Source organism: Lithobates pipiens, unplaced genomic scaffold (assembly GCF_037356315.1).
Source record: "Lithobates pipiens isolate NorthernLeopardFrog02 unplaced genomic scaffold, aLitPip1_a1.2 Scaffold_23, whole genome shotgun sequence".
Taxonomy (NCBI): Eukaryota; Metazoa; Chordata; class Amphibia; order Anura; family Ranidae; genus Lithobates; species Lithobates pipiens.
In genome coordinates, this window is record NW_027507785.1 from 277,210,005 (window position 1) to 277,236,159 (window position 26,155).

The window sequence follows — 26,155 nt, forward strand, 5'->3', positions numbered from 1 at the left end:
TGCTACTATTGTTATGATTTTTCTAGTACTCTAATGCTGTTATTGTCTCATGACCTCACTTCAGCCCCGGAAGGATTTACCCCCTTCCTGACCAGAGTACTTTTTGCAATACGGCACTGCGTAGTTTTAAATGACAATTGCGCGGTCGTGCAAAGTTGCACACAAACAAAATTGATGTCCTTTTATTCCCACAAATAGAGCTTTGGTGGTAGTTGATCACCTCTGCAGTTTTTATTTTTTGTGCTATAAACAAAGAAAGAGCGACAATTTTGTAAAAAAAAAAAAAAAAAAAAAGCAATATTTTTTACTTTTTGCTATAATAAATATGCCAAAAAAAAAAATTCTTCCTCAGTTTAGGCCAATATGTATTCTTCTACATATTTTTGGTAAAAAAAAAAAAAAAAATTGCAATAAGTGTATATTGATTGGTTTGCACAAAATTTATAGCGTCTACAATACAGGGGATAGATTTATGGCATTTTTATTATTATTTTTTTTTTTATTATTGCGGCGATCTGCAATTTTTGTCATGACTGTGACACATCTGACATTTTTGACACTATTTTGGGACCATTGACATTAATACAGCGATCAGTGCTATCAAAAGGCACTGATTACTTTGTAAAAGACACTGGCAGGGAAGAGGTTAAACACTAGGGGGAGATCAAGGGCTTAACTGTGTTCCCTCAGTGTGTTCTAACTGTAGGGGGGGATGGGCTCATTAGAATATGACAGAGATCACTGCTCCTGATCACTGGGAGCAGTAGATCCCTGTCATGATGCTAGGCAGAACAGGGAAATGCCTTGTTTACATCACCCCGTTCTGCCTCTCCGTGCCATGATCGTGGGCCACTGGGGGACATCGAGTCTGCGGGACCCATGAGCACACGGCGCGCGTGCACCCACTAGCTCGCTATTTAAAGGGGATGTACAGGTACGCCCATTTGCGCAGCCCTGCCATTGTGCCGATGTACATCCTCGTGCGCTGATCGGCAAGTGGGTAAAAAAATATATTTTTCTTAACGGGCCACTTAACCCTACTCTACTTTACAGCCAAGTAAGCTGCCATCTTGGCCCATGTTTGATCTGCCATAGTGCTGCACCTGTGGACAGTTATGACACCAGGCATTTGATGATTTGACAGCTCAGTTGAGAGCCAACACATGTCCACTAGTAACTGTATCAGTTTGCATTCAAGGAATGACTTAAATGTAACTTTTTTGGGAGATTCTATTTTAAATGCAGAAATTCAATAGCAGTCCAACAAAATCTTTTTTTTTTTTTTTTTTACTTTTTCACCTGGTGATCCTGCCACAACACTCTTGTCTTATGGTGAAAAGGCTCTCCATACTTTTTATCCTACGGCGACAATGCTCACTCATGCCATTATACCTGTGAAGGAGCTATGCTGTCATCCTAGGCCTCTAGGCTATTTGGCCCTGATTTGGAATACAGAACATTTTCCCTTCTTCTCATCTTTAGAACTGGGGTTGATTTACTAAAACTGGAGTGTGCAAAATCTGGTGCAGGTGTGTATGGTAGCCAATCAGCTTCTAACTTCAGCTTGCTCAATTGAGCTTTGATAATAAAATCTGGAAGCTGATTGGTTTCTATGAATAGCTGCACCAGATTTTGCACTCTCCAGATTTAGTAAATCAACTCCAGTGCAAGGTTTTCTGCAGTTCACAAACATAAACTGGGAAGAGCTGATACCACTGCTTTATAATGTAATGCAGCTGTGGCAGAGGGCACAGGAAAGTAGGAGCTCTTTGGATTTTTGGCAGGATTAATACGTGTTTTTCTTAGCTTTTTTTTTGTACATCGGATGCTTTCAAATGTACACTATATTGTCAAAAGTATTGGGGCGCCTGGCTTTACACACACATGAACTTTAATGGCACCCCAGTCTTAGTCTGTAGGATTAAATATTATGTACTGGTGCGCAGTCATGTTGGAGCAGGAAGGGGCCATCCCCAAACTGTTCCCACAATGTTGGAAGCATGAAATTGTCTTGGTATGCTGATGCCTTAAGAGTTCCTTTCACTGGAACTAAGGAGTCAAGCCCAACCCCTGAAAAACAACCCCACACCATAATCCCCCTTCACCAAATGATTTGGTCCAGTGCACAAAGTAAGGTCCATAAACACATGGATAAGCGAGTTTGAGGTGGAGGGACTTGACTGGCCTGCGCCTCGACCCGATGGAACACATTTGGGATAAATTAAATGACTGCGAGCCAGGCCTTCTTGTCCAACATTGCCTGACCTCACAAATGCGCTTCTGGAAGAATGGTCAAACACACTCCTAAACCTTGTGAACAGCCTTTCCAGAAGAGTTGAAGCTGTTATAGCTGCAAAGGGTGGGCCAACTCAATATTGAACCCTACGGACTAAGACTTGGATGCCATTAAAGTTCATATGTGTAAATGCAGGTGTCCCAATACCTTTGATGATATAGTCTATCTTGAACAGACCTAAAGGAAACACATAAGAGAAATTATTTGCTGTAAGAACTCCTTATTGATTAGGGCCATTATTGTTTTTATTACTGGGTCAAATAACTCTCTAATAAATAGTAGATTACTCAGACCTATTAAATTGTAGACCAGAAAGCCTGCAATAGTGCTTACGTTTGTTCACTCAAAGTAGACGGCATACACGGTGACCACACAGAACATAGTGGAGTTCTCGTAGCTGCAAGAAGTGACATTATCTGAATACGAGTCCCACAGACATTGGCTGGTCATTAAAATATCCTCTCGGTTTTTACTCCCAATGGCCATATTGCAGATGAGCTTGTAGCGAGGTGGAGTGTACCTGCGCACCATTTTCTTTATGTCTTCACAAAGGTTCTTGGTGAGATCTCCAGATTTATCTGGGTCATAGGTGACGTATCTTAGCCTTGCTGTTAAAAATTCCTGGATGAGCTCTTTTACTTGCGCATAGGGGAATCTCTGTGGAGGGTTTGCAGAACCGGCAGGGACCTATATAAAAGAAAAGAACAGTAGTAGGCTTATTCAGTAAAGCATTGTTTTAGTGTAGTAAATCAGTAGCACTAGATTAGTGGCTTGTGTCAATGACATCAATTTGAGACACTGCTGAGATAATTCAGAGCTCATTGAGAGGCACATTTGACCCCGTTCAGACCTGCATCTAACAGTAGACCTTGTTCAGACCTGTATTTGACCAACAGTAGACCTCCTTCTGACCTACATTTGACCAACAGTAGACCTCTTTATGACTTGCATTTGACCAACAGTTTACTTTTTTCTGATCTGAATTTGACCTGTTTCAAATAGGTTTTGCCTTCCTATAGGGAGAGCAAAACCAGTTGGGCAAGAACAAAATCCCATCTATGCAGGTCTTTATTTTAAATCAAACACACACACCACGGAAAGTGACACGGCAGTTAGCTGTACTCTCCCATTGAATATGCTTATGTTTATGGAGTAAACATTTGGGAGATATGACACCATCATTGCCTTCCTAATGGCTCAAGCGTTTTGGTAAGCTTTGATTTGTAATGAATTTTTCACAAAGAAGAAACCAGTGCTAGATTAAAATTGCAAGTAACCAAGCAAAACATGAGCTTATTATGATTGTAACCATGTCTTTAAAGAGGAACTGTTACCTTCTTAAGGGATTAGTTATACTTGGGAGAAGATCAACATAAAGCCACACTAAAGCCAAAGCCTTTTTGTTCTATTTTAAATAGAGCAGGGTAAAGTTAATACTTATGTCATGTTTTAATTTCCGTTTGTTAGCCCTATGCAATAACAACACTGTCCATCTACGTGCTATATCCGTTATAACCTATCTAGACAGAGAGTAAGGAGAAATCTCCCCAAAAGGAACCCAACAACCAGACTTAACAGGGGTTCCAACAATTTCCACTTGGTACAAAATGGAGTAATGGGGCTGAAGTTGAGCGTGGATATAACCAATGTTATGTCGACCATACAGTATGTATAGATACAGATATATATATCTCTATCTATCTATCTATCTATCTATCTATATATATATATATATAATGTCCCATAGTTACATAAGTTAAAAAAGACACAAGTCTTAAAGGTTCAACCAATAGAAAACATAAATAATATATAGAATCCAATATCTACAGTTGATGCAGAGGAAAGCAAAAAAAAAACTATAAAACATTATCCAATTTTCTTCAGTGGGGGGAAAAAATTACTTCCTGATCCCCCAAAGTCCAGGACCGATTCCCTGGATCAGCAATATCTGGGGTTATTCACTAGAAATGTTAGTATCCAGCAGGGTAGATTTGATTTAAATCATCATTTTTACAGCGCAACTGTCATCTCTGTTCCACAGCTGCTCCTCCTCTGACCCGCTGTAGACTCTCCGACAGTCCCATTCACTTTAATGGGACGGCTGGTGATGCAGCAGGGACACAACAAGGTGAGGGACGTGGCAGCAGCAGGTGAGTGGATGCCGCTAACAGACGCTGCAATGATGGATCTGAAATGGCAGGTGCTCTAGAAATGTAAGAATTTATTCTTGCTTGTAGTTAGAATCTTTAATATTTGCAAACAAAATTACAATTTCCTATTTAGAATAATAACCTTTACAGGTTAGTAAAACAGCGATATCAGAACCAATTTAATCATACAGTTTGTAGTGCACTTAGATTTGCAAAACAATGGGATAAAGGAATATTCCGGAACTTTTGGGATTTTTCTTTCATGGTTACTGTGAAATTGTGTGAATGCATCAATGCAGTGCATGTTATCTCAGCTTGCAGAAATTGGATTCATTGAATGAGATTACCAAAAATGTAAATATTGCAGAATATACAGTCTCATGCTACATAACTAAGCTCCATTTCATGCTGAATAAACAATATTTATAACATTATTAATGTATCTTACCTAAAAAACTATCTTTGGATATATTTTTATTCCAAAAACATTAAAATACATTTGATAAAAATCAAAAAAATCTATTGAAATAAAAAAAATCTGATTTACATTTAAAAAAAAAAAATCTGATTTTTTTTAATTTAAAAATAAATAAATATGATTTATATCCACCCTAGCATCCAGTTATATTTTGTGTATTTAGGAATGCATCCTGCTCTTTATTTAAAAAAAAAAAAACAATCTACTGAACTGGCCAGACTTAATTCTTGAGGGAGTCTGTTCCACATTTCACAGATTTTATTGTGAAGAAGCCTTTCCATATATGAGTGTTAAATGTATTTTCCTCCAGATGTAAAGAGTGCTCAATTTGTAATGACCACATCAGCTGAGATTTCTATTCTGAGAGTGTGATTGTGGGATTGGCTTCTGATTATGTGACCACTGTGACAGCCAAACAAAATGGTCATGACGGAAAGTCCATCCCACCACCTGAATACCACCCATCCTCCCATTCTTCAATCAACCCTTCCAGGAATTCTTCACTGCCTTTTACTCTAACAATAAAAGCAGTTCATCCAGATAAGTGCAGCCTCAATAAAATATTGGGAACTGTACCTTGGCCCCACGCTGTGGGGATGGTCTGTATTGCTCCAGCCAGCACTGGTGTGACCTGTCAACAACATTCGTGTGACCGTGTGTATGCAAGACAAGTTTTAGCCAACATCCTTTGGAAAAAAATCCACGGTTTTGTTGTCGGAAAATCCGATCATGTGTACGGGGTATTAGAGTGTGTTACTGGCAGGATGATCTGGTGAAAATAAGAGGAAAAGTCTTAGCCCTTGTACACACGGTCGGAGATTCCGGCAACCAAATCCGTCGGATTTTGTCCCTCGGATTTTATCAGACGGATTTTGTCCGAAACTGTTGTATACACACGGTCGGACAAAGTTTTTGGAAAATCCGACGTGATGATGTTATTTCGTTACGACGGGACTACGTTCAGGCTAGTAGCCAATAGCTTTGGTGTAGGAATTTGATCTGAGCATGCGTGGAACTTTGTCCGATCGGAATTCTCTACACATGATCGGAGTATGTCCGATCGGAGCATTTTGTCGGAAAATTTTACCGGCAAGTTGGAAAAGTTGGTCCGTCGGATACTCCGACGGAAACAGTCCGATGTAGACCACACACAGTCGGAATATCCGACAAAACGGTCCGATAGGACACATTCCGTTGGAATTTCCGACCGTGTGTACAAGGGCTAAGAAATAGAAAATGAATGCAGCTACCAAATTTAGGAGCCAGTAAGGTGCAATATATTGTTTTTTTTCTTGGCTTTAGATATACTTTAATGCTACATTGTTTCAGTGGAAAAACATGTGCTAAAGATATAGATTATATTGTCAGGGATGATGATAATGTCTCCTAGTGATCCTGTATTCCTGCTACAGGTCAGCATTCCTGCACACTTTCACTTCAAACGATGCCACTTTCTATAGAAGAACAAACCTTTTATGAAAGAGAACAATGTTCTGTATCAGGAAAACATTGTTCCATAGAAATGTGCACTGTATTGTGTACATCCAGAATAAATACACAGACTGATTTATTGAGCTAACAAATACCAGGCACTCCCTTTTTCTTGTGAACTGTTGCTGACTAGTATTTGTCCTCGTGCCTCAATGTATGAATAAAGATGGGAACATTCAATGTTTATGTGTGGCCGACACAAAGCCAAGCCCCTGCTGATGTTTGTGTTCAGCAACGTGCCAGATAAGGTGATGCACAGTAGCAATGGAGATTAGTACAGTATGACAAAAACCACTTACCTAGATTATGGTGTTAAAAGGAAAGTAAACGGCAAAGCCTGTTGTGAAATGATGAAAAGAACAAAAATATGCTAGCTACTAACCACTGACAGGAGATCATTCTGTCATTATATTGTTAACCCACACATTGCCAGTCCAGTAGAATGTAACTGTTATGCCGCGTACACATGACCGGACTTTCGACGGAGCTCTGGTGGACTTCGGAACAAACAGACTTGGCCACACACGAATGGACTAAGTCCGTTTTGAATGTGATGATGTAAGATGGGACTAAAATAGGAAGTTCAACAGCTTCCCTTGCGTCGTATTAAGTCCATCGGACCAGCATACAGACAAAAGTTTTTTCAGATAGGAAGTGAGTCCGTCGGACAGATTTGAAACGTGTTCTATTTCTAGGTCCATCAGAATTTTTTAAAGAAAAACAATCGGATTATCCCACACATGATCGGAATGTCCGATGGACTGATTTCGTTGAACCTAGTTTGCCAGAAAGTCCGGTCGTTTGTACGCGGCATTAGGGCCCATTGACATCTTTGTGGTGTGTTCATACAGTCTATTCAAAATCTATGAGTTGCCAATGCACTCTGCTTAAAATCTGACATGTCCTTTTCTTCAGCAGGGACAGGGAAGCTGGTCAGAGTTGATGGGATGATGGATGGAGTCAAATACAGGGCAATCTTAGATAAAAACCTGAGTCTGCAAAAGACTTGAGACTGGGGCGGAGGTTCACCATCCAGCAGGACAACGACCCCAAACATACAGCCAAAGCTACAGTAGAATGGTTTAGATCAAAGCATATTCATGTGTTAGAATGGCCCAGTCAAAGTCCAGATCTAAATCTAATTGAGAATCTGTCGCAAGACTTGAAAATTGCTGTTCAGAAGCTCTCTATCCAATCTGACAGAGCCTGAGCTATTTTGAAAAGAAGAATGGGCAAAAACGTCACTCTCTAAATGTGTAAAGCTGTTAGAGACATCAACGAAAAGACTTGCAGTTATAATTGCAGTGAAAGGTGGTTCTACAAAGTATTGACTCAGGGGGCTGAATAAAAATGCACCCCACACTTTTCAGATACTTATTTGTAAAAAGGTTTAAAAACCATTTATCATTTTCCTTCCATTTGACAATTATGTGGCACTTTGTGTTGGTCTATCACATAAAATACATTTAAGTTTTTGGTTGTAACATGATAAATATGGGGAAAATGTCAAGGGGTATGAATACTTGAATGATGTCATCTCACACTAACCAATCAAGGCAACTGAAAACTGGCTCTGATGTTAAAAGAAGGGACAGGACTCAGGGCCCTGATGTTGAATAGTGGCAACTGAGGACTCCTGTGTAAAATGGGGATTGGGGGGGGGGGGGGGATAGTCTGATGTGAAAGGCAGGGGACTTAGTACTCTGATGTGAAAGGCAGGGGACTGAGTACTCTGATGTGAAAGGCAGGGGACTGAGTACTCTGATGTGAAAGGCAGGGGACTGAGTACTCTGATGGGAAAGGCAGGGGACTGAGTACTCTGATGTGAAAGGCAGGGGACTGAGTACTCTGATGTGAAAGGCAGGGGACTGAGTACTCTGATGTGAAAGGCAGGGGACTGAGTACTCTGATGGGAAAGGCAGGGGACTGAGTACTCTGATGTGAAAGGCAGGGGACTGAGTACTCTGATGTGAAAGGCAGGGGACTGAGTACTCTGATGTGAAAGGCAGGGGACTGAGTACTCTGATGTGAAAGGCAGGGGACTGAGTACTCTGATGTGAAAGGGGGGTTCTGATTTGACAGGGGGACTCTGTTTTAGACCAGGTTTCCCTGAGATTTTGCATGCTTTTGAAGGGTGTCATGACAAAAAAAAGTTTGAGAAACATTGATCTAGAATTGAGTCACTCTGGGTATCTATAATTATTGAGAAATCAGTATCACATAGGTGGTTCACAATCAAAATCCAGCTCTGGGAGAGACTTACCTGTTCATTGATGATTGTTACTGGCTTGCGGTTTGGTGTGCGGGATCTGGACTTTCTCCTCAATGCTGCTCGATTCTGAAAATAATTACAGGCACTTAGTAAAAGTTTAGCCTTTTCAAATATTATTTTTAGACGCAATTGTATACAATTATGTTCTATGCTAATGTTGTAAAAAAAATATTTGTAAAGTTTGGAATGAAATATTTAAAATGTGTACATATTTGATCATTACATGCGCAAGCTCTTATTGTTTCTCTGCAGCGCTACGCAATGGTTTTACTATTGTCCGGATGCCATTTGGTGTAATGTGCACAACATTCCTCTTAAAAATAATTGTAACAATTGAAAAAAGAAGAAAGAATGGGATTTTACTCTCAGGAATTAGTAACACCGAGAGGGGCATTTTTGGAAGTAAATAAGACCTCTTTGGGGTGTTCACCTATTATTAATTACCCATTAAGCACATCATTCATAGTGGCTGATGGCTCCTCCCTTTGAGCTCCTTTGCTGCCCACCTTTTCTTGACTTTTTGGGAGTTGTAGTCTCCAAAGTGTTTATCCCTGGCCATGACTAATATGCAGCATGATTTTTAAGATAGATCCTTCTATATGTTCAATATTTCCATAAGGTCTCCTAAAAGAGCAACATATTGCAAAACGTGTTGGGACCATTTGGATCTCCTTCTATCTTCTAGAACAGGGATATGCAATTAGCGAACCTCCAGCTGTTGCAAAACTACAAGTCCCATCATGCCTCTGGGTGTCATGCTTGTGGCTGTCAGAGTCTCGCTATGCCACATGGGACTTGTAGTTCTGCAACAGCTGGAGGTCCACTAATTGCATATCCCTGTTCTAGAGGCACTCTAGAATCCCTTATTGTGCAAAATTGTACTGGATATGTTTAATGTATGATAGTAATGAGGTGATGTATAGGGGTACCTGTCTGTTAGGCTTTGAGACCCAATTTAGAAAATTAGCAAATTAATATGCTATGGTTTTATTCATTTTATTGATTGTATATTCAATAAAATGTAATAGTTTTAAACAAAATTTGTGTTAATAATTCCTGAGAGTGTGAGCTTGTGAAAATGTCATTCTTTCTTCTTTTTTTCTAGTGATACACAAAAGAAAGGTCTTTAAATTCAGTTGAAATATCCAATCATGTCAAACCAAATGCCTGTTTATTTCATGTGCACGTTACTGCATATTTTAAAGCGGAGGTCCACCCTAAAGTGGACCTTCCGCTCATCGGAACCCTCCCCCCCTCCGGCGCCACAATTGGCACCTTTCAGGGGGGAGGGGGGTGCAGATACCTGTACAGTACAGGTATCTGCACCCACTTCCGGGATAGCTCTCTGCGGAAAGCAGCATAGATTACGCCCCTTTCCACAAGTGCCCGCCCCTTTCCGCAAGTGCCCCGCTGCCTGCTGGGAAACACACAGATCCCAGAGGCAGCGGGGACCGTCCTTATTGCGCAGCGCGACTCGCGCATGCGCAGTAGGGAACCGGGAAATGAAGCCGAAAGGCTCCATTTCCTGATTCCCATACCCAAGATGGCGGCGGCAGCACCCGAGAGACGATCTAGAGATCGGCTTCGGGTGCCGACATCGCGGGCGCGCTGGACAGGTAAGTGTCACTATTTTAAAAGTCAGCAGCTGCAGTATTTGTAGCTGCTGGCTTTTTAAAAAAAAAAAAACGCGGAGTCCCGGCGGACTCCCGCTTTAAGTCGAACCTTTGCCTCCATGAATCAGCAGAATCGCGGAATACAATGCAAGCCCTGTGTGGCTGATATATGGGGGCTAATTTACTGAAGCAGTTGAGAATCTTCACACAATTAATTTTATAAATATTCACTTCAATTATCCAATAATATGAAAAGTAAATCCTTGTTTACTTATTTTAGCTGCACATTTGGGTATTCAGAGTGAACCTGAATTTGCTTTGAACATGGCTGGATAATTGATAAATTGTGTGAATATGCACTTCAAGTGTAGATTCTCAACCACTTTAGTAAGTCAGCCTTTAGTACTGTAGTAAGGTTGATTCAAATTTACAGCACCCACCTCTGGTTCATCTACAAATCTTTACATGTCACACAATAGCAAACATAATAATGAACCATACATTGAACCATGAACCGACATTGGGAGCTCACGTCGCATGACGTGTGAAAATAAAATGTTTCCCTATGAGAGCCGTCTTAACTGGTCCGACACAAGTTGGTCCGACTTTGAAAATGCACTACTTTGGTTCAACTTTGATCCTACTTCAGCCCATTGAATATCACTGAAGTCGGATCAACGTAGGATCCTTGTCCTAACCATCCAACTTGTGACATCCAACATGCTGATTACAGCAGCAGTAAAAGAAATTTATGTCACACTGGGATTGTTTTGATTGGTCAAAGGACAAGTCATACTATCACAAAGTCGGATCAAAGTAGTATCCTTGTTATTCAAGTTGGATAGATGTAGGACCGATGTAGGACTAAAGAGAGGACCGTAGAGAGCGGACTGCAGGGGAGCATAGCGTAGGGCTGGGCCTGACAGTGTGTCTAGTGACACACATGGTATCACGTGGGTGGGCGGAGATGGGGAGTGGCCATTTAAAAGGGGGGCGGGGCCGAGCGGGACCAGTTCGGAGAGTGCGGCACACGAGGAGGCAGGTTTTCCCACCCACCCTCCCTTAGGATTGATGTGTTGACTGGTGTTAATATGTCATGTTGTTTTTTGCAGGAGCGTGTGAAGATGGTCGTCATGACAGCTGGGGGGGTTGGCGGTGTTTGTTTGTTGGTCAGTGACGGTAGCAGTAACGGATGTGGAAAAAGGGGTGGGGGGCTCATCGGTAGTATGGCCCCTCCGGTGTATTACATCAAAAGGTTGATGAATACTTGGTGGTTACACTGCGGGAAAGGGGGTGGTCTCCGAGCGGTACAGCTGGAGGTCTATAATGTTTGGTAAACGGTCCCGCAGTATACTGGTGAGATATACGGTGGAAAAAGGAGATAGCTCCGTCACTGACCAATAAATTGGGTTGAAACATGTTGTTTCTCTGTTTTATATATGTTATTTATATTAAAAGGTTATTTGGAGTTTTTACTTCAGTTGTTTAATAAAAGCTGTTATGGCCATTATACTCCATAAGAATGGTGTGGTCTCTCATTTAAGGTAAAGAAAGGGAAAAAGGAATATAAGGGGGCTGTAACAGAAAGGTGGGGATATCTAGGCTACACTGGTCATGTCGCAGAGTAGGATGACAGTTGTATGATTGTCGTGTAGTATCAGTGTGAACCCAGCCTGAGGGCTTCACAGAACAGCTGTATTTATACTGAGATTAAATTACAGGTGGACTCTATTTACTAATTAGGTGACTTCTGAAGGCAATTGGTTTCACTAGAATTTAGTTAGGGGTAACAGAATAAAGGGGGCTGAATACAAATGCACGCCACACTTTTAAGATATTTATTTGTAAAAAAATTTGAAAACCATTTATCATTTTCCTTCTGCCCTGTACAATCGGTCAGACATTCAGACCACAAAATCCGTTGGATTTTTTCTGACGGATTTTGGCCGAAACTTGTGTTGCATACCACACGGTCGCACAAAGTTGTCGGAAAATCTGATTGTTCAGAACGAGGTGACATAAATCACGTACGACGGGACTATAAAGAAGCCAGTAGCCAATAGCTTTCGTCTCGTAATTTATTCTGAACATGCGTGGCACTTTGTCCATTGGAATTCTCTACACACGATCGGAAAAAGTCCGATCGGATTTTGTTCTGATAGAGCCCACACACAATCAAATTTTCCAACAACATAATCCGATCTGACTTTTTCCGTCGGAATTTCCGACCGTGTGTATGGGGCATTCCACTTCACAATTATGTGCAAATTGTGTTCATCTATCACATAAAATCCCAATAAAATACATTTACGTTTTTAGTTGTAACATGACAAAATGTGGAAAATTCCAAGGGGTATGAATACTTTTTCAAGGCACTGTATATATAATATAAATAATTTGTGTATAATGGCCCTTTTACCTTTAATGTCATTGTGAAGTGCTGAGCAGCCAGCAGACCCCTTAGGCTGATAGTTGGTGCCTGCTTCTTCACATCCTTCGGTTTGGTTGACCCATCACTCTGTGGAGATTTCACATTTGAGATACCTTTTGAAGGCTGTGGATCTGCTGGCTTAAAGAGATACACCAGTCAGAAAGGGTAAAACAGAACTCCAGTCAAAAATAACAATATAAAAATGAATTGCCCATTAAAAGATAAAATAAAAATAACCAGCATTTACTTAGCTTTTCCCCTGTAGTAGATCTGTGTTTCTCAAATGTAGTCCTCAAGGTGCCCCAGCAGGTCATGTTTTCAGGATTTCCATTATTTTTCACAGGTGATTTGATCAGTTTCAATGGCTTAGTAATTACCACAGCTGTTTCCTCTGAGGGAAATCCTGAAAACATGACCTGTTGGGGCTCCTTGAGGACTGGAGTTGAGAAACACTGTAGTAGTTTAGGGGGTGCATGCTGGTCCTCAGCTGCACCGGAAAGCCCAGAAGATAGTGCTTGTGGGCTTCACATGCCCACAAGCACTATGGAAACTGACACAAAACAGGAATTTAAGATATATTCCTCTATAAAATCGGCAATCGAGCGCCCATTAATCACACAAACGTGAGTGCACTAAATAAGCATTATAAGCCAAAGATATGGATTAAAAAAAAAAAAAAAAATTTAACAGTGGGAACTCCGCTTTAAATCCTGTGTCGGATAACTTGTCCCAATGACTGCTGATAACAGAGGAGCACCAGAGAGAAGTGGCACGGATACAGAGAGGGTACGGGCCCACGCATGGGGCAGCTACAGCTTAACAACGGGTGTGGGGCAGATCTGGGACCAGTGGCAGGCAGAGAAGGATCCTGGCTGCTGCACCTCGCCCCGGGGGTCAATGCATCTCCTCCCCTCCGAATAGGAAGTGGGTCCTGAGACCCAGACCCGAAGGAGCTGCTTCCTGATTGGCCGCAAAGAGATTAATATTAACCACTTGCTTACTGGGCACTTAAACACCCTTCCTGCCCAGACCAATTTTCAGCTTTCGGTGCTCTAACACTTTGAATTACAATTACTCAGTCATGCAACACTGTACCCAAATGAATTTTTTGTCCTTTTTTTCCCACAAATAGAGCTTTCTTTTGGTGGTATTTGATCACCTCTGGGGTTTTTATTTTTTGCGCTATAAATGAAAAAAGACCGAAAATTTTGAAAAAAAACGCATATTTCTTTGTTTCTGTGACAGAATTTTGCAAATTATTCATTTTTCTTCATAATTTTTGGCCACAATTTATGCTGCTACATATCTTTGGTAAAAATAACCCAAATTAGTGGATATTATTTGGTCTTTGTGAAAGTTAGAGAGTCTACAAGCTGTGGTGCGAATCGCACAAAATTGATCACATCTAATGTACTGGTGGCCTATCTCGCTTCTTGTGACCCGAACATGCCAGGAAAGTACAAATACCCCCCAAATGACCCCTTTTTGGAAAGTAGACATTCCAAGGTATTTAGTAAGAGGCATAGTGAGCTTTTTGATGTTGTCATTTTTTTCCCACAATTCTTTGCAAAATTACGATGGCACTAATACGCGTGACACTGATGACAGATGGCACTGATAAGTGGCATTGATGACACGTGACACTGACAACAGATGGCACGTGACACTGACAGGTGGCACTGATGACAAATGGCACTGATACGTGGCACTGATGACAGATGGCACTAATACGTGGCACTGATGACAGGTGGCACTATGTGGCACTGATGACACGTGGCACTGATGACAGATGGCACTTATACGTGGCACTAATGACAGATGGCACTGGGGACAAAGGGCACTGACAACAGATGGCACTGGGGGCAGGTGGCACTGGGGGCAGGTAGCACTGGGGTGGATGGCACTGGGGGCAGGTAGCACTGGGGTGGATGGCACTGGGGTGGATGGCACTGGGGCGGATGGCACTGCTGGGGGAGGATCGCACTGCTGGGGGAGGATGGCACTGCTGGGGGAGGATGGCATTTTTTTTTTTTTTACTTTTTTTTTTTTTTTAACTCGAGGCAGAACGGCTGCTGCTGCAGCCGTTCATCTCTCCCCTCTCACACTGTCTGTGTGAGGAGGGAGAGCGGCACTGAGAGATGATCTCATATGTTTACATATGAGATCATCTCCCATTGGACACGCCGATCACGCTGTAAACGGCCGCTGTGATTGGCTGTTTACAGCGATCTGTGTTTGCCTGTCCCCGGGGGACACGCGGAAGTAAACATCAGGACGACCACCCGGACGAACGTGCCTGCTCTACGGCCGTCATTCGGCTATAGGGCGGGCGCGAGGTGGTTAAGATATTAATTTGCTATTGTCACACAACTGAGTGGGCTCGGGGAGTGCAGTGCTCTGCACCCTGAGCCCACCCTTTTTTGAAGCCAATTAGAGCCTCTGGCTCTAATCATTAAAAAAAAGCACATTGGAATCCATGGGTCCAGCGCCCCGCATGTAGATTAGGTTGCTGGACACATGGATTAGGGAGGGCGGTGCCCGTGGGCCCCCTATAGATGGGTACTCATTACTGAAAACAATAGGAGGGCTTAGTTCTGCTTTAAAGCTGGATTCACACTTATGCATCTTTAGCACTTTTTGCATTTTGCAGATTTTCACTACAGTCCTTTAACCATGGTTTCCTATGGAACACATTCTGTAGTGCAAATCTGAAAAATGCAAAAAGCACTAAAAAAGCATAGGTGTGAATCCAGCCTAAGAGTTAATTTGCAGTTAGGTTAGGGGTTAGATTTAGGCCTCTTTCACACTATGGTGCAGAGACGTCAGTTTTTCTGCACGCGTTTTGCAAGGGCAAAAAAAGTGTTCTCTATGTGCCCTGTTCACACCACAACTGTGGTATCACATACAATTTTTTTCTGCACAGGAATCTGCAACATGTATGTAGTTTTCTGCGTGGGAAAAAACTGACATGACATCAACACTGTGGTGTGAACAGGGCACATAAGTGACATGCATGCAAACTGATGTCAGCATGCATAAAAACTCACTGAAACTCACATGAAAACTGATGTAAACTCTGCAAGTGAAATCTGTGAAGTTTTCTCATCAGTTTTCATGCACATATGGTGTGAATGAGCAAAAGTGTATCAATTTCCACATTGCATTACAATTAGTACAACTAATAGCCTACTCTAGTTTGTAAACTTCCTTTGTGAGAATCTCCACACACTTTCTATGACACCTTTTCACAGACCTGCCATCTGAATTACAGAGGTGCTGAGAGCACGAGATTCAGGAGGTGGAGTCAGTACAAAAATCACTGCTTGCAGGCAGCAAGGTACCATGGGATATGTAGTCCTTAGAAATGGAAAGTAAACAGCAGAGGAGAAGCTACAAAGCATGCAGGGAATCCAGGAAGTTGTGGAAAGATGTCCAGCAGACAGGCAGCAATCACAAGGAGAGTTTTCAAGTAAATTATTATTGGATTGTCAGAACTAAATAATGTGTGTATCGTTATTAGAGTGTTGATGTTATAAAATGAAAGTGCATGCTGTGACTATAGGGGGGTTATTTACTAAAGGAAAATCCACTTTGCACTGCAAGTGCACTTGAAAGTAAAGTCTCTGTAAATCCAAAGGGGACATACAAGGAAAATAAAAAAACTGAATTTTAGCTTGCACATGATTGGATGATAAAATCAGCAGAGTTTCCACTCATTTCAGATCTACCCCTTAGATTTAGAGCGACTGCACTCCAAAGTGCACTTGCAGTGCAAAGTGGATTTGCCTTTTGTAAATAACCCCCTAGATTTCCTTTGTGTTGGGGTCAGGTTTTGTGTTAAGGATTCATTTTAAAGCAGGAGTAACCCCAACGTGTGAACATCTGGAAGTTTTGAACACCAGCTGTACTTGTAGTTCTTCAAGAGGACTAGGATTTTACTCACTGCCCACTGGAATGGTAAGTGATGTATCTTATCTTTATTAGGCTGCATATTTTAGATTTTTTTATAATAGCAACAGGGTGTCTTTAAAGGGTAGGATGAGAGAGAGAGGAGCAGGGTCAGGGTGTGAGGTTGAGTTGTGAGTGTTAGACATAGGTGATAGTTGCCGGGACATTTTAATGAAAATCTTCTTTGTAAAATAGTTGATGTATTGCCCAGATCTCTAGCATTGCCAGGCTGGCTTTTCCCCTTGTATGTATCTCCATGTTACATCTTTACCTTGACTGACTGCATCTTATGCTGACCATACACTATACAAAAAAATCTATTAAAAAAACGAATTTTTGAAATACCATGACCAAATTTTTATCGATCGATTATTCAATAGACATAAATGAATCAGTTTTTCATTTGTTTTGTCATGTATGCCTAGTGCAAATAGTTCGGGCATTTTTTCAATTGATTGTTCATTCGGCAGAATTTTCCAACCTGTTTCGGTTCCTCGATTTTTAAGCTCTGAAAAGTTCAAACTGATTTTCTATTTTCTAGTTAATGGGTGCACATTAAGGCCTGGTTCACACCCATGCAGGTTGCAGTTTGCATATTCCAAGTGCGTTTTGCATTTTTCAATACATATTTTTGATTCATTGAAGCCTATGGAACCAAAACCCAGGAAAAATTCCTTGGCCCTTTTTGTAAAATGCACAGATGTGAACGTGACCCATAGGAAACCGCGTTAAATGGACTGTAGTGTGTTTCTGCAAAACTGAAAATGCACTAAAGATGCGTAGATGTGAATCAGGCCTTAGGCTGGATTCATACCTATGCAGTTTTAATGCTTTTTGCATTTTGCAGATTTTCACTACAGTCCATCTAACATGGTTTCCTATGGAACATGTTCTGTAGTGCAAATCTTCAAAATGCAAAAAGCACTAAAGCTGCATAGGTGTGAATCCAGCCTAACTGGATGAAAAACTAACAAATGGTCCAAATTACAAATTTTTAAACATTTTTTTGTATATTATATGGCCAGCATTACCTGTAACTCTTGCACACCTGTACACATTGTTAGCACAGTACCCGAGACTGGTATGTGATCTTACCTCTTTTACTGTGGCAGGATCTACAGCTCTGTTTGTTGCTCGGAAAGAGACCTTAGATAGTTTCACTGCTCCCAGTTTTTTATTCATGGCCTCCATCCCTCTGGATGGTCTCTGAATAAAAACAAAGTTACAATTTTAGATGTTTAAAAATCATCTTGAAATATTCAATACTTTGTTGTCAAGTTGGGATAAAAAGTCAGCTTCAAAGGAACAATAAAATAAAGAGGAACTGCAGTCTGCTGACATAATTTGTAATAAAACATCTTTGCCATTCTGAAGCTTCCCTCCAACCACTTTGCATATTCTTTTATATATACTGTGATTCTGTACTTGCCAAATATGCTGCAGAAATCTCCCACCACCAAGTCTGGCTGCAGCCATTTTAACTGTGGGCAGCTGAAGCTACTGCCTTTTTTACTTTCTAGATTTACACAAACACACAGAGGCACACAGACATACACACACACACATACACATATATACAGACACACATATACAGATAGACACACTCACACCTCTGCTTACCTGCTCATTTCTCCTCTGTGTAAGAATACACATGGATCTCTGCAGTCTCCTGTTATCTCTGCCCTTATCCAGCCCCCTCCAGCTCTGCAGCTCTCATTGGCCCTCCTATGACCTCCCTTGCTGGCATACTTTCACAAGAGTTAGAGAGCTTTGCATGATGTCATAAGCCTAGGCTAATGACCAGACAAGAAACAGGACGTTGGCTATATAAGGTATTTACTGGCAGAAAAAAAAGTTTTACTATCCAAAGTTAAATCAACAAGGGCGGAAGATTTAATAGATGGAAAGATGAAAAAATGACTGAAGATCCACTTTAAAGTGTTACCAAACCCAGGACCCTGCGTTCACTATATCTGGTCTCCCACAGTACGAGGAACATGCAATTATTTTAGTAAATATCAACTGCTAAATATATTTTCTCATCAGCAGTATGTAATAGTTTTCATTCTCCTCTGACTGTCCTATCAGACTGCAGGATCCCTGACCCTCTGTCTGGACAGTGCTGATTGAACCTGTGCTAATCATATGTACCATCCCAAGAAAAAGAAAAAAACTCTCTAGCATAACACACCAAACTGAGCATGTGCAGAGCGATTCCAAGGCTCTGTACTATTCTGTAGATGGAATGGCTACTGTGGAAAAAGAGGAGGATCAGAGGAAACAGGATCAAACAGTCTTTTTACACAATGCAGAGGATTAACCACAGTGAGTAAAACAAGCATGCTTTACTGCATATACAGACTGTTTTTACTGTTGTCGGTTTAGTAACACATTAAAGTGATTGTAAAGGTTCGGGTTTAAAGAAAAACAAAATAAAAACCAAACATTATACTTACCTCCTCTGTGCAGTGATTTTACACAGTGGCCCCGAACCTCCTCTTCTTGAGTGCCCCCATAGAGAGCCGCCCTCCCTGGGGGCACCCGTGCGGGAGCTCTCCCGAGTCCTTCTGTTGCGTCCATTGACATAAAAAGCTGGACTTGGCCCCTCCCCCCGTTTCTCTGGATTTGATTGACAGCAGCGGGAGCCAATGGCTTCTGCTGCTATCAATCTATCCAATGAGGACCTGAGACAGTGGCTGGAGCTGCTGGGCTCATCCCCGTCACTGGAAGGAATGGTACGGGTAAGTAAAAGGGGAGCCCTGGGTATGTGCTGCAGCACAAAAGGTTTTAAAGGGGAATGTACAGGTACGTGATTTTGCCTGTACGTTCCCTTCTGCTGACGTATATTGGCGTGAGGCGTTTTCTTTTTAAATACCAAACATATGCATACTTACCTCCACCTCGTCTTCTGGGATCCCCTGGCGGCTCTCAGATAACCCCCTAGGAGAACCACTCTTCCGAGGGGTTACCTTGCAGTCGCGCTCCTGAGTCCAGCTTTTGTATCCATAGACACGAATGCCGAACTTGGCCCCGCCCCCCGGAGCTCGCATCATTGCATTTGATTGACAGCAGCGGGAGCCAACGGCTGTGCTTCTATAAATCTATCCAATCAAGAGCTGGGACGAGAGAGGGAAAGCGCGTCTCCGCCAACAGAAATACGGAGCTCAGGTAATTAAGATGGGGCTGGGGGGAGGGTGGTCACTGCCAGGTGTTTTTTCACCTTAATACATAGGATAGATTAAGGTGAAAAAACACGAGGGTTTACAACCCCTTTAATTAAAAGCTAAGTTCACCTTTTTTTAGGGGAAAATTTCACTTTTCATAATAAATAGAATCCAAGTACTATGTTGTAGCTGGAAATATGAAATTTTAACTCTAAGTTACTGCTGTTTGTTTTAAATAAATTTGTTGGAAATACTGCACAATGGAGCCATCCCCTTCTATTACATGTCCTCACCGCATTTGATAAGCCTGAAGCCATCTTCCAAAAACCCCGCTATTGTCGTGACGATCGTTTGAAGTTGATTGATTGCTGTGATCTGGCTTTATTCCATATTAAAGGCTCGATTTGACCCGTGGGGGTCTCCGTTGGAGGTGAGAGGCTGGGGGAAACGTGTGGCGCACTGCGGATGGTGGTATTACTTGGAGGAAGTGGGACTTTTTTTCTTTTTTTGCATGAACTATTATATGGAGATTTGCTCCCTCCTTATTGGAGTGTGATTGCACATTTTGGACATTGCACTTTATTTTATCATATGCATTTTATAAGAATATTGGATGTTTACAGATTTTTATTGCATTATTGTTTGCATTACTGTGAATCACTTGCACTTTATATGGATTATTCACTGTTACAGTGAAGAGTTGCCACGTTTATGTGCGTACACACAGACTGTGGCACATTCTTATTAGTGGCCTACAGTCAGTGTGTTTATATGTAATATTTTTGTCACTTTAGCTTACACTATAGTTAGTGCCACATACTTCATATTTACATATTTTTATCTGTGTGGGAACAATTTTTTATGTTGGCGGCTTCTCACATCTTCTAATTGATCTATTTGAGCAAGTTTGGTTTTGCGCATTAGTTTTACCTTCTTTTTTTAGTTCCTTAACAAAGGTTTTGAGACGTAGGAAAGCTTCATATATGATTCCAAATGCAATTACCATATTTATTGGCGTATAACACAGATCACAAGTTTAGGAGGGAAGTTTAAGGAAAAAACTTACATTTAAATGTCCATCAATTGAGGCTTATCAGTGTCCATCAGCAGCCTTGTAATGCAGCCTTGTCAGTGTCATTTGCAGCCTTGTCAGTGTCATTTTCATCTTTGCCATTTAAAAATAGCGCCGCCAAGATGTCCTGCTTTCGGCCTCCTTCGGCCGTTCTCAGTGGCTTTCGGCCATTCTCAGCAGCTTTCGGCCGTTCTCGGCCACACTTGGCCGCTGGGAACGACCAAGAGCGGGTGAAAGCCACAGAGAACAGCTGAAGGCGGGCAAAAGCCGCTGAGAGTGGCCGAAGGCTGCTGAAAGCCGCTGAAAGTGTCCGAAAGCCGCCCACAAGCTCACTGGGGATCGGCGTAAAACTCGCACCCTTGTTTTTCCCCTGATTTTAAGGAGGAAAGGTGCGTGTTATACGCCGATAAATACGGTAACAACTACATCATGCTTTAATTCAACCACATAGCAGTGGTGCAATGACCTACAGTGTACTTTGACTGACGCGCAAAAAGAAAACATCCCCAGGTTCTCTTTAAAATCGTCCATTTGCACAAGAATACAAGAAACAAATTATAAGATCTTAACTAGGTGGTATTATACACCCCAGTTATTACATAGATCCTTCCCTACCACAACAGATAAATGCTGGAGATGCCAAACAGACCAGGGCACACTCCTTCATATCTTCTGGTCCTGCCAACTACTACTACACTTTTGGACAACAGATGGGACAGTCATCCAAAATTTACTGATCACACGGTTCAGAAAGACCCAGCTTTCTACCTGCTACACGCCACCATAATCCCAGCACTCGTACAAAAAATCTATTGTACGACACTTGCTCAATGCCGCAAAATCTTGTATTCCAGCTACATGGAAACAAAACTCACTGCCATCCATTGGACTGTGGCTTCGTAAAGTAGAGGACATTAAAAAACTAGAGGATCTAGTTCTTACAGCACAACAAAAACAAGAAAAACACTCTAAAGTCTGGAAGCTGTGGAACATGTTCATATTCTCTGATGAAGGACAGTCCTTATTAAACTCTTGAAGGGTAACCCGATGCTGGCCAACAGAAGAGTGATACCATCACTACATCCATCACCCCCTTTCCTTCCACCTCCTCTACCTTTCACCTTCTCACCTACAGATTCTATCTTCGGGTACCTTGATACTTTCCTTCTTTTTCTTTCCAGCTATTGTGGTCGGGGAGCAGACAATCCGCCTAAATTTTCAATTGAAAAATTAGGGCAACATCATTTACACAAGCATGCAGGATTAGGAATGTTAACTGCAAAAAGCTGTTTGTGTACAATACTGTATTACCTGCCCTTTGTGACATACTATGTGGTCCACATTGTAGATAGAGAATGGGCCTTTTCTTGAATACTGACACAAATGTTTATTGCCTGCCATGGCCACCATTGTACTGTACCCTCCCTGTACCCGTCTTTAATTCAATAAAACTTATATTAAAAAAAAAATGCAATGTGATTAAGATTAGATATTAGGGAAAAAAACGAATTTCTTATTGTATCTTTGGTAAGGAAGTAGCTCAGGGACAGGACTCAGGAGGGCAAGAAATTAGAATGGTCGGCACACACATGAAAATGACTCTCACAGTGACATGACAGCAGTGTGCAGCAGCACAGATGGTGATGAGACTTCACCGACACGACACGTCCCCTCCTAAGTCACGGTGACAGTCTCTCTCCACACCAGGTGATCCCTTCAGTCCACTCCAGCCCAAACAGCACTGACAGTCCCACTCCCGGGTTGCAGACCCACACATGAGGCTCCAGCCGCTGGGTTCTCTTGCACCATGACATCACACGACACGCTCAGGTGCTGCCTCCGCCAAACAGTCCAAACACATTGTAGCAGGCATTCCGAACCAAAGCTGCGCATACGCAGTTCCGAGCCGAGCGTCACGGCGATATTTTTTACTGCCAACCTTTTCCTGTCACTGGCATTTACTGACAGGAGAGGCCATTTTAGTAAAAATACTGGCGGTTGGCAACACTGTCATATAGTATTTAGAAAAACTTTGCAATAGAAACTCTCAACCTCTTACTAACACTTTACCACACTATTGGTGCTCCTCCAAGATATGCATTGTGGGGACTGCCACAGCGCCTCTGCATCTGCCATGCATTTAACCGGTTGCGGACCAGCCGCCGCTGGCCGATTGCCGCCGCTGCGCAAAATCACGCTATTGTACGTGATCTCGCGAGGTCTATATAGCAGGCACGCGCCCGCACCAATCACTGTATAAATGTGAATGGTCCCAAAATAGAGCCAAAAGTGTCTGATGTGTCTGCTATAATGTCACATCACGATAAAAATCGCTGATCGCTGCCATTACTAGTAAAAAAAAAAAATGATAAAAAATACCATAAAAGCATCCCCTGTTTTGTAGACGGTATAACCTTTACGCAAACCAATCAATAAACACTCATTATTATTTTTATTTTTTTTACCAAAAATATTTAGATGAATACGTATCAGCCTAAACTGAGGAAAAAACATTTTTTTAATATATTTTTGGGGGATATTTATTATAGCAAAAGTAAAAAATAATGCGTTTTTTTCAAAATTGTCGGTCTTTTTTTGTTTATAGCGCAAAAAATAAAAACTACAGAGGTGATCAAATACCACCAAAAGAAAGCTCTATTTGTGGGGAAAAAAGAACGTCAATTTTGTTTGGGAGCCACGTCGCACAACCGCGCAATTGTCAGTTAAAGCATCGCAGTGCTGAATTGCAAAAAGTGCTCTGGTCAGAAAGGGGGTAAATCCTTCTGGGGCTGAAGTGGACTGTTTGTTGCTGATTGTTTGTTTTGTTTTTTAAGTTTTTTTTTTATATTTTTTTTTGGTTTTTTTTTCAGTTTTATTGTTGGTCCATGAAATCTTACAAGGGGACTGTATATGTTCAATTACCAAACAATATACGCTGCAGTTGTTCAAAATGACTTAAAATCTATTATCTGTTGTCTCCCTTTAGTTTAAACCCTTTGAACTCTGTATATTTTTTAACACTACAATACATATATTTAAAAAAAATATTGAAAATGATCTTTATTGATCATATATCATCAATTGCCAAATAATATACACTGTCGTTTCATATGCTTTACAATCCTTTATCTGTTGTCTCCATTTTGTTTTAATCCCCTTTGAATCCTGTCTGTATATTTATTGAACCACATTATTTTTATTTTTTATTTTAATATTAAAAATTACCTTTTTGTTTACTTTATCTTTGTAAAGCTAATATGAGATTTTAGCGACTAGGTTTACATATGCCTTAAATGATGGCACAGCTTGATGAATCAGGCTCTATATCTTTTCTTTCCTAAACCTTGGAAGATTTTATTCTTTTAGATGTCCATGTTATTTTTATGTTGTTTTTGCTATATTCTCTGAGAATGGTGACACTATAATAAGACTTGTAGGACTTACCGCAAAATCCAACCTGTTTGGCTTTCCTAATGAGTGTCTTTAGCAGAAGCAGACTGTCTCCCTGAGTCTGTGGAGCTGCGGACTGAGTGGAAGCTCAGACAGGACACCTCCAGTATTAGTGTATAAAGCTCTAAGGAGTGTTTACATACAGGTTTCCAACGCTCTGACTCTCCATCAATTACGCTTCATTTTGTTGACTTCGTTCTGCTGCTGGTTCAGCAAACATAACAACGGAGTAGGTGTGCCGTGAGCGCACATAAAGGCCACGATTGATGCGGACTCTTTAATTGGCAGCCAGCGACTGCATAAAGAGGGCTCTGGTTTCCTGGTTCCCTTCCAGGTAGTTACTATCAGAATTAAATCAGGAAGTTTATACTTGCCAAGAATGTTCCTCTCATATTGCTGAAAATGCAGGTTGTCATTTCTGTGATCAGACTTTAGCTATTTGGCAGATGTTAGGTTCCTGATAAAGCTGAACTCTGCGATAAGCAAATATTGTCTAAATAGAAGAGGTATGTTAATTATTGTGGTTTTTGTATTTCTTCCAGATCTTTGCAGTAATCCAGTGTGAAACTTTGACTTCCTGTAATAAAGACCGGTCGCTGCTGCTCTCCTTGTGCAGGGGGACTGGTCCTGTTTACACCCCCTTCTGTAGTTTTCTGCAGACAGATTACAGTGGGTGGGGTCTGACGGGTCCCTCCCACGGCTCTGCAGTCTGCTCAGGCTATGTTGCAGCGCAGTGATGATGTCACTGTTGCTTTTACAAGGTAATCACTGGGTTTCAAAATGCATTTGGTGAACACAAGGTGGATTTATATCCTTTGTGGTTATTGATCACTACATTTAAAGTGTTACTAAGCCAACAACAGTAAAATAAGTCTGTATAGCATGCTTTTTATACTCACTGTGGAACCTAAGGAGTTAATCCTCTGCATTGTGCAAAAAGGCTTTTTGATCCTGCTTCTTCATTCCTCTCCTTCTTTTACTGTCCATCTGTTGATAACACAGAGCCTTTGGATTCACTTTGCACATGTTCAGTTTGGTGTGTATTGCTAGAGAGTTTTTTTTTCTTGGGAGAGTGCATGTAGTCAGCACAGGGCCAATCAGCACTGTCCAGATAGAGGGTTAGGGGTTCTGCAGCCTCACAGGACACACAGGGGAGAATGAAAACGCCTCCTACAAGCTTTATCCAGACACTGATATAAGTCATAAGACTGCTATATACTGCTGATGAGAAAAGGTATTTAGCAGTTTATAATTACTAAAATAATTGCATTTCCATGTTCTGTGTACTGTGGGAGACCAGATATTGTGAATGCAGGGTCCTGGGTTTAGTAACACTTTAACTGCTTCTGGCACGCCCGCAGTACATTTACTGCAGGCAGATGGGCAGCACAGGCCAGCTGGATCACCTATCACTACGTCATCCAGCCCACTCCAGGTTAGGGGTGTGTAGCACGCCACTCCACTGGGCACAGCAAATTACAGTTACCGGTAACTGGGTACTAAATATCATGTGATTGCTCTGATTGGTCATAGTCAGAATGATTGGTCACAATGATAACAATGTAAACAAACTGCCATGAATGGATTTTCATTCATGAACAGCTTGCTTACAGTTGTGATCTGTGATTGGACCACAGCAATCACATGGTACCTGGCTACCTGCACCATGTAATTAGCTGTAACCAATCACAGATCACAACCATAAGCAAGCTGTTCATGAATGTTAACCCATTCATGACAGCTAAAACTATTTATTATATAAGAAGCAGCGCTAATAAAGAATAATACAA

At 41.5% G+C, this 26,155-nt stretch overlaps 2 protein-coding genes across 2 annotated transcripts in view; one reads left to right on the forward strand and one right to left on the reverse strand.

Moving 5' to 3' along the window:
• Positions 1-8,060, forward strand: part of CYB5RL (cytochrome b5 reductase like) — a 63,863-nt gene extending 55,803 nt beyond the window's left edge. The window contains exon 6 of the mRNA XM_077453281.1: positions 7,331-8,060. Coding sequence (XP_077309407.1) covers positions 7,331-7,366 — 36 coding nt within the window. The 3' untranslated portion in view covers positions 7,367-8,060. The remainder of the gene's footprint in view (positions 1-7,330) is intronic.
• LOC143928373 (dynein light chain Tctex-type 5-B-like) lies at positions 390-24,665 on the reverse strand. Its single transcript, XM_077453282.1, has 5 exons — positions 24,360-24,665; positions 17,775-17,885; positions 12,720-12,869; positions 8,679-8,753; positions 390-2,983 (listed from the first exon to the last, which is right to left on the reverse strand). Exons 2-5 carry the CDS (start codon positions 17,868-17,870, stop codon positions 2,636-2,638), a joined length of 669 nt encoding a protein of 222 aa, XP_077309408.1. The 5' UTR covers positions 17,871-17,885; positions 24,360-24,665; the 3' UTR covers positions 390-2,635.
• Positions 24,666-26,155: the final 1,490 nt, after the last annotated feature.

Coding starts and splice junctions, on each gene's coding strand:
- LOC143928373 (XM_077453282.1), bottom strand. CDS start 17,870: ATGGAGGCCATGAATAAAAAACTGGGAGCAGTGAAACTATCTAAGGTC. Junction 12,870..17,774: donor ATCCTGCCACAGTAAAAGAG/GTAAGATCACAT, acceptor TATCTCTTTAAG/CCAGCAGATCCACAGCCTTC. Junction 2,984..8,678: donor TAACAATCATCAATGAACAG/GTAAGTCTCTCC, acceptor TCTTTTATATAG/GTCCCTGCCGGTTCTGCAAA.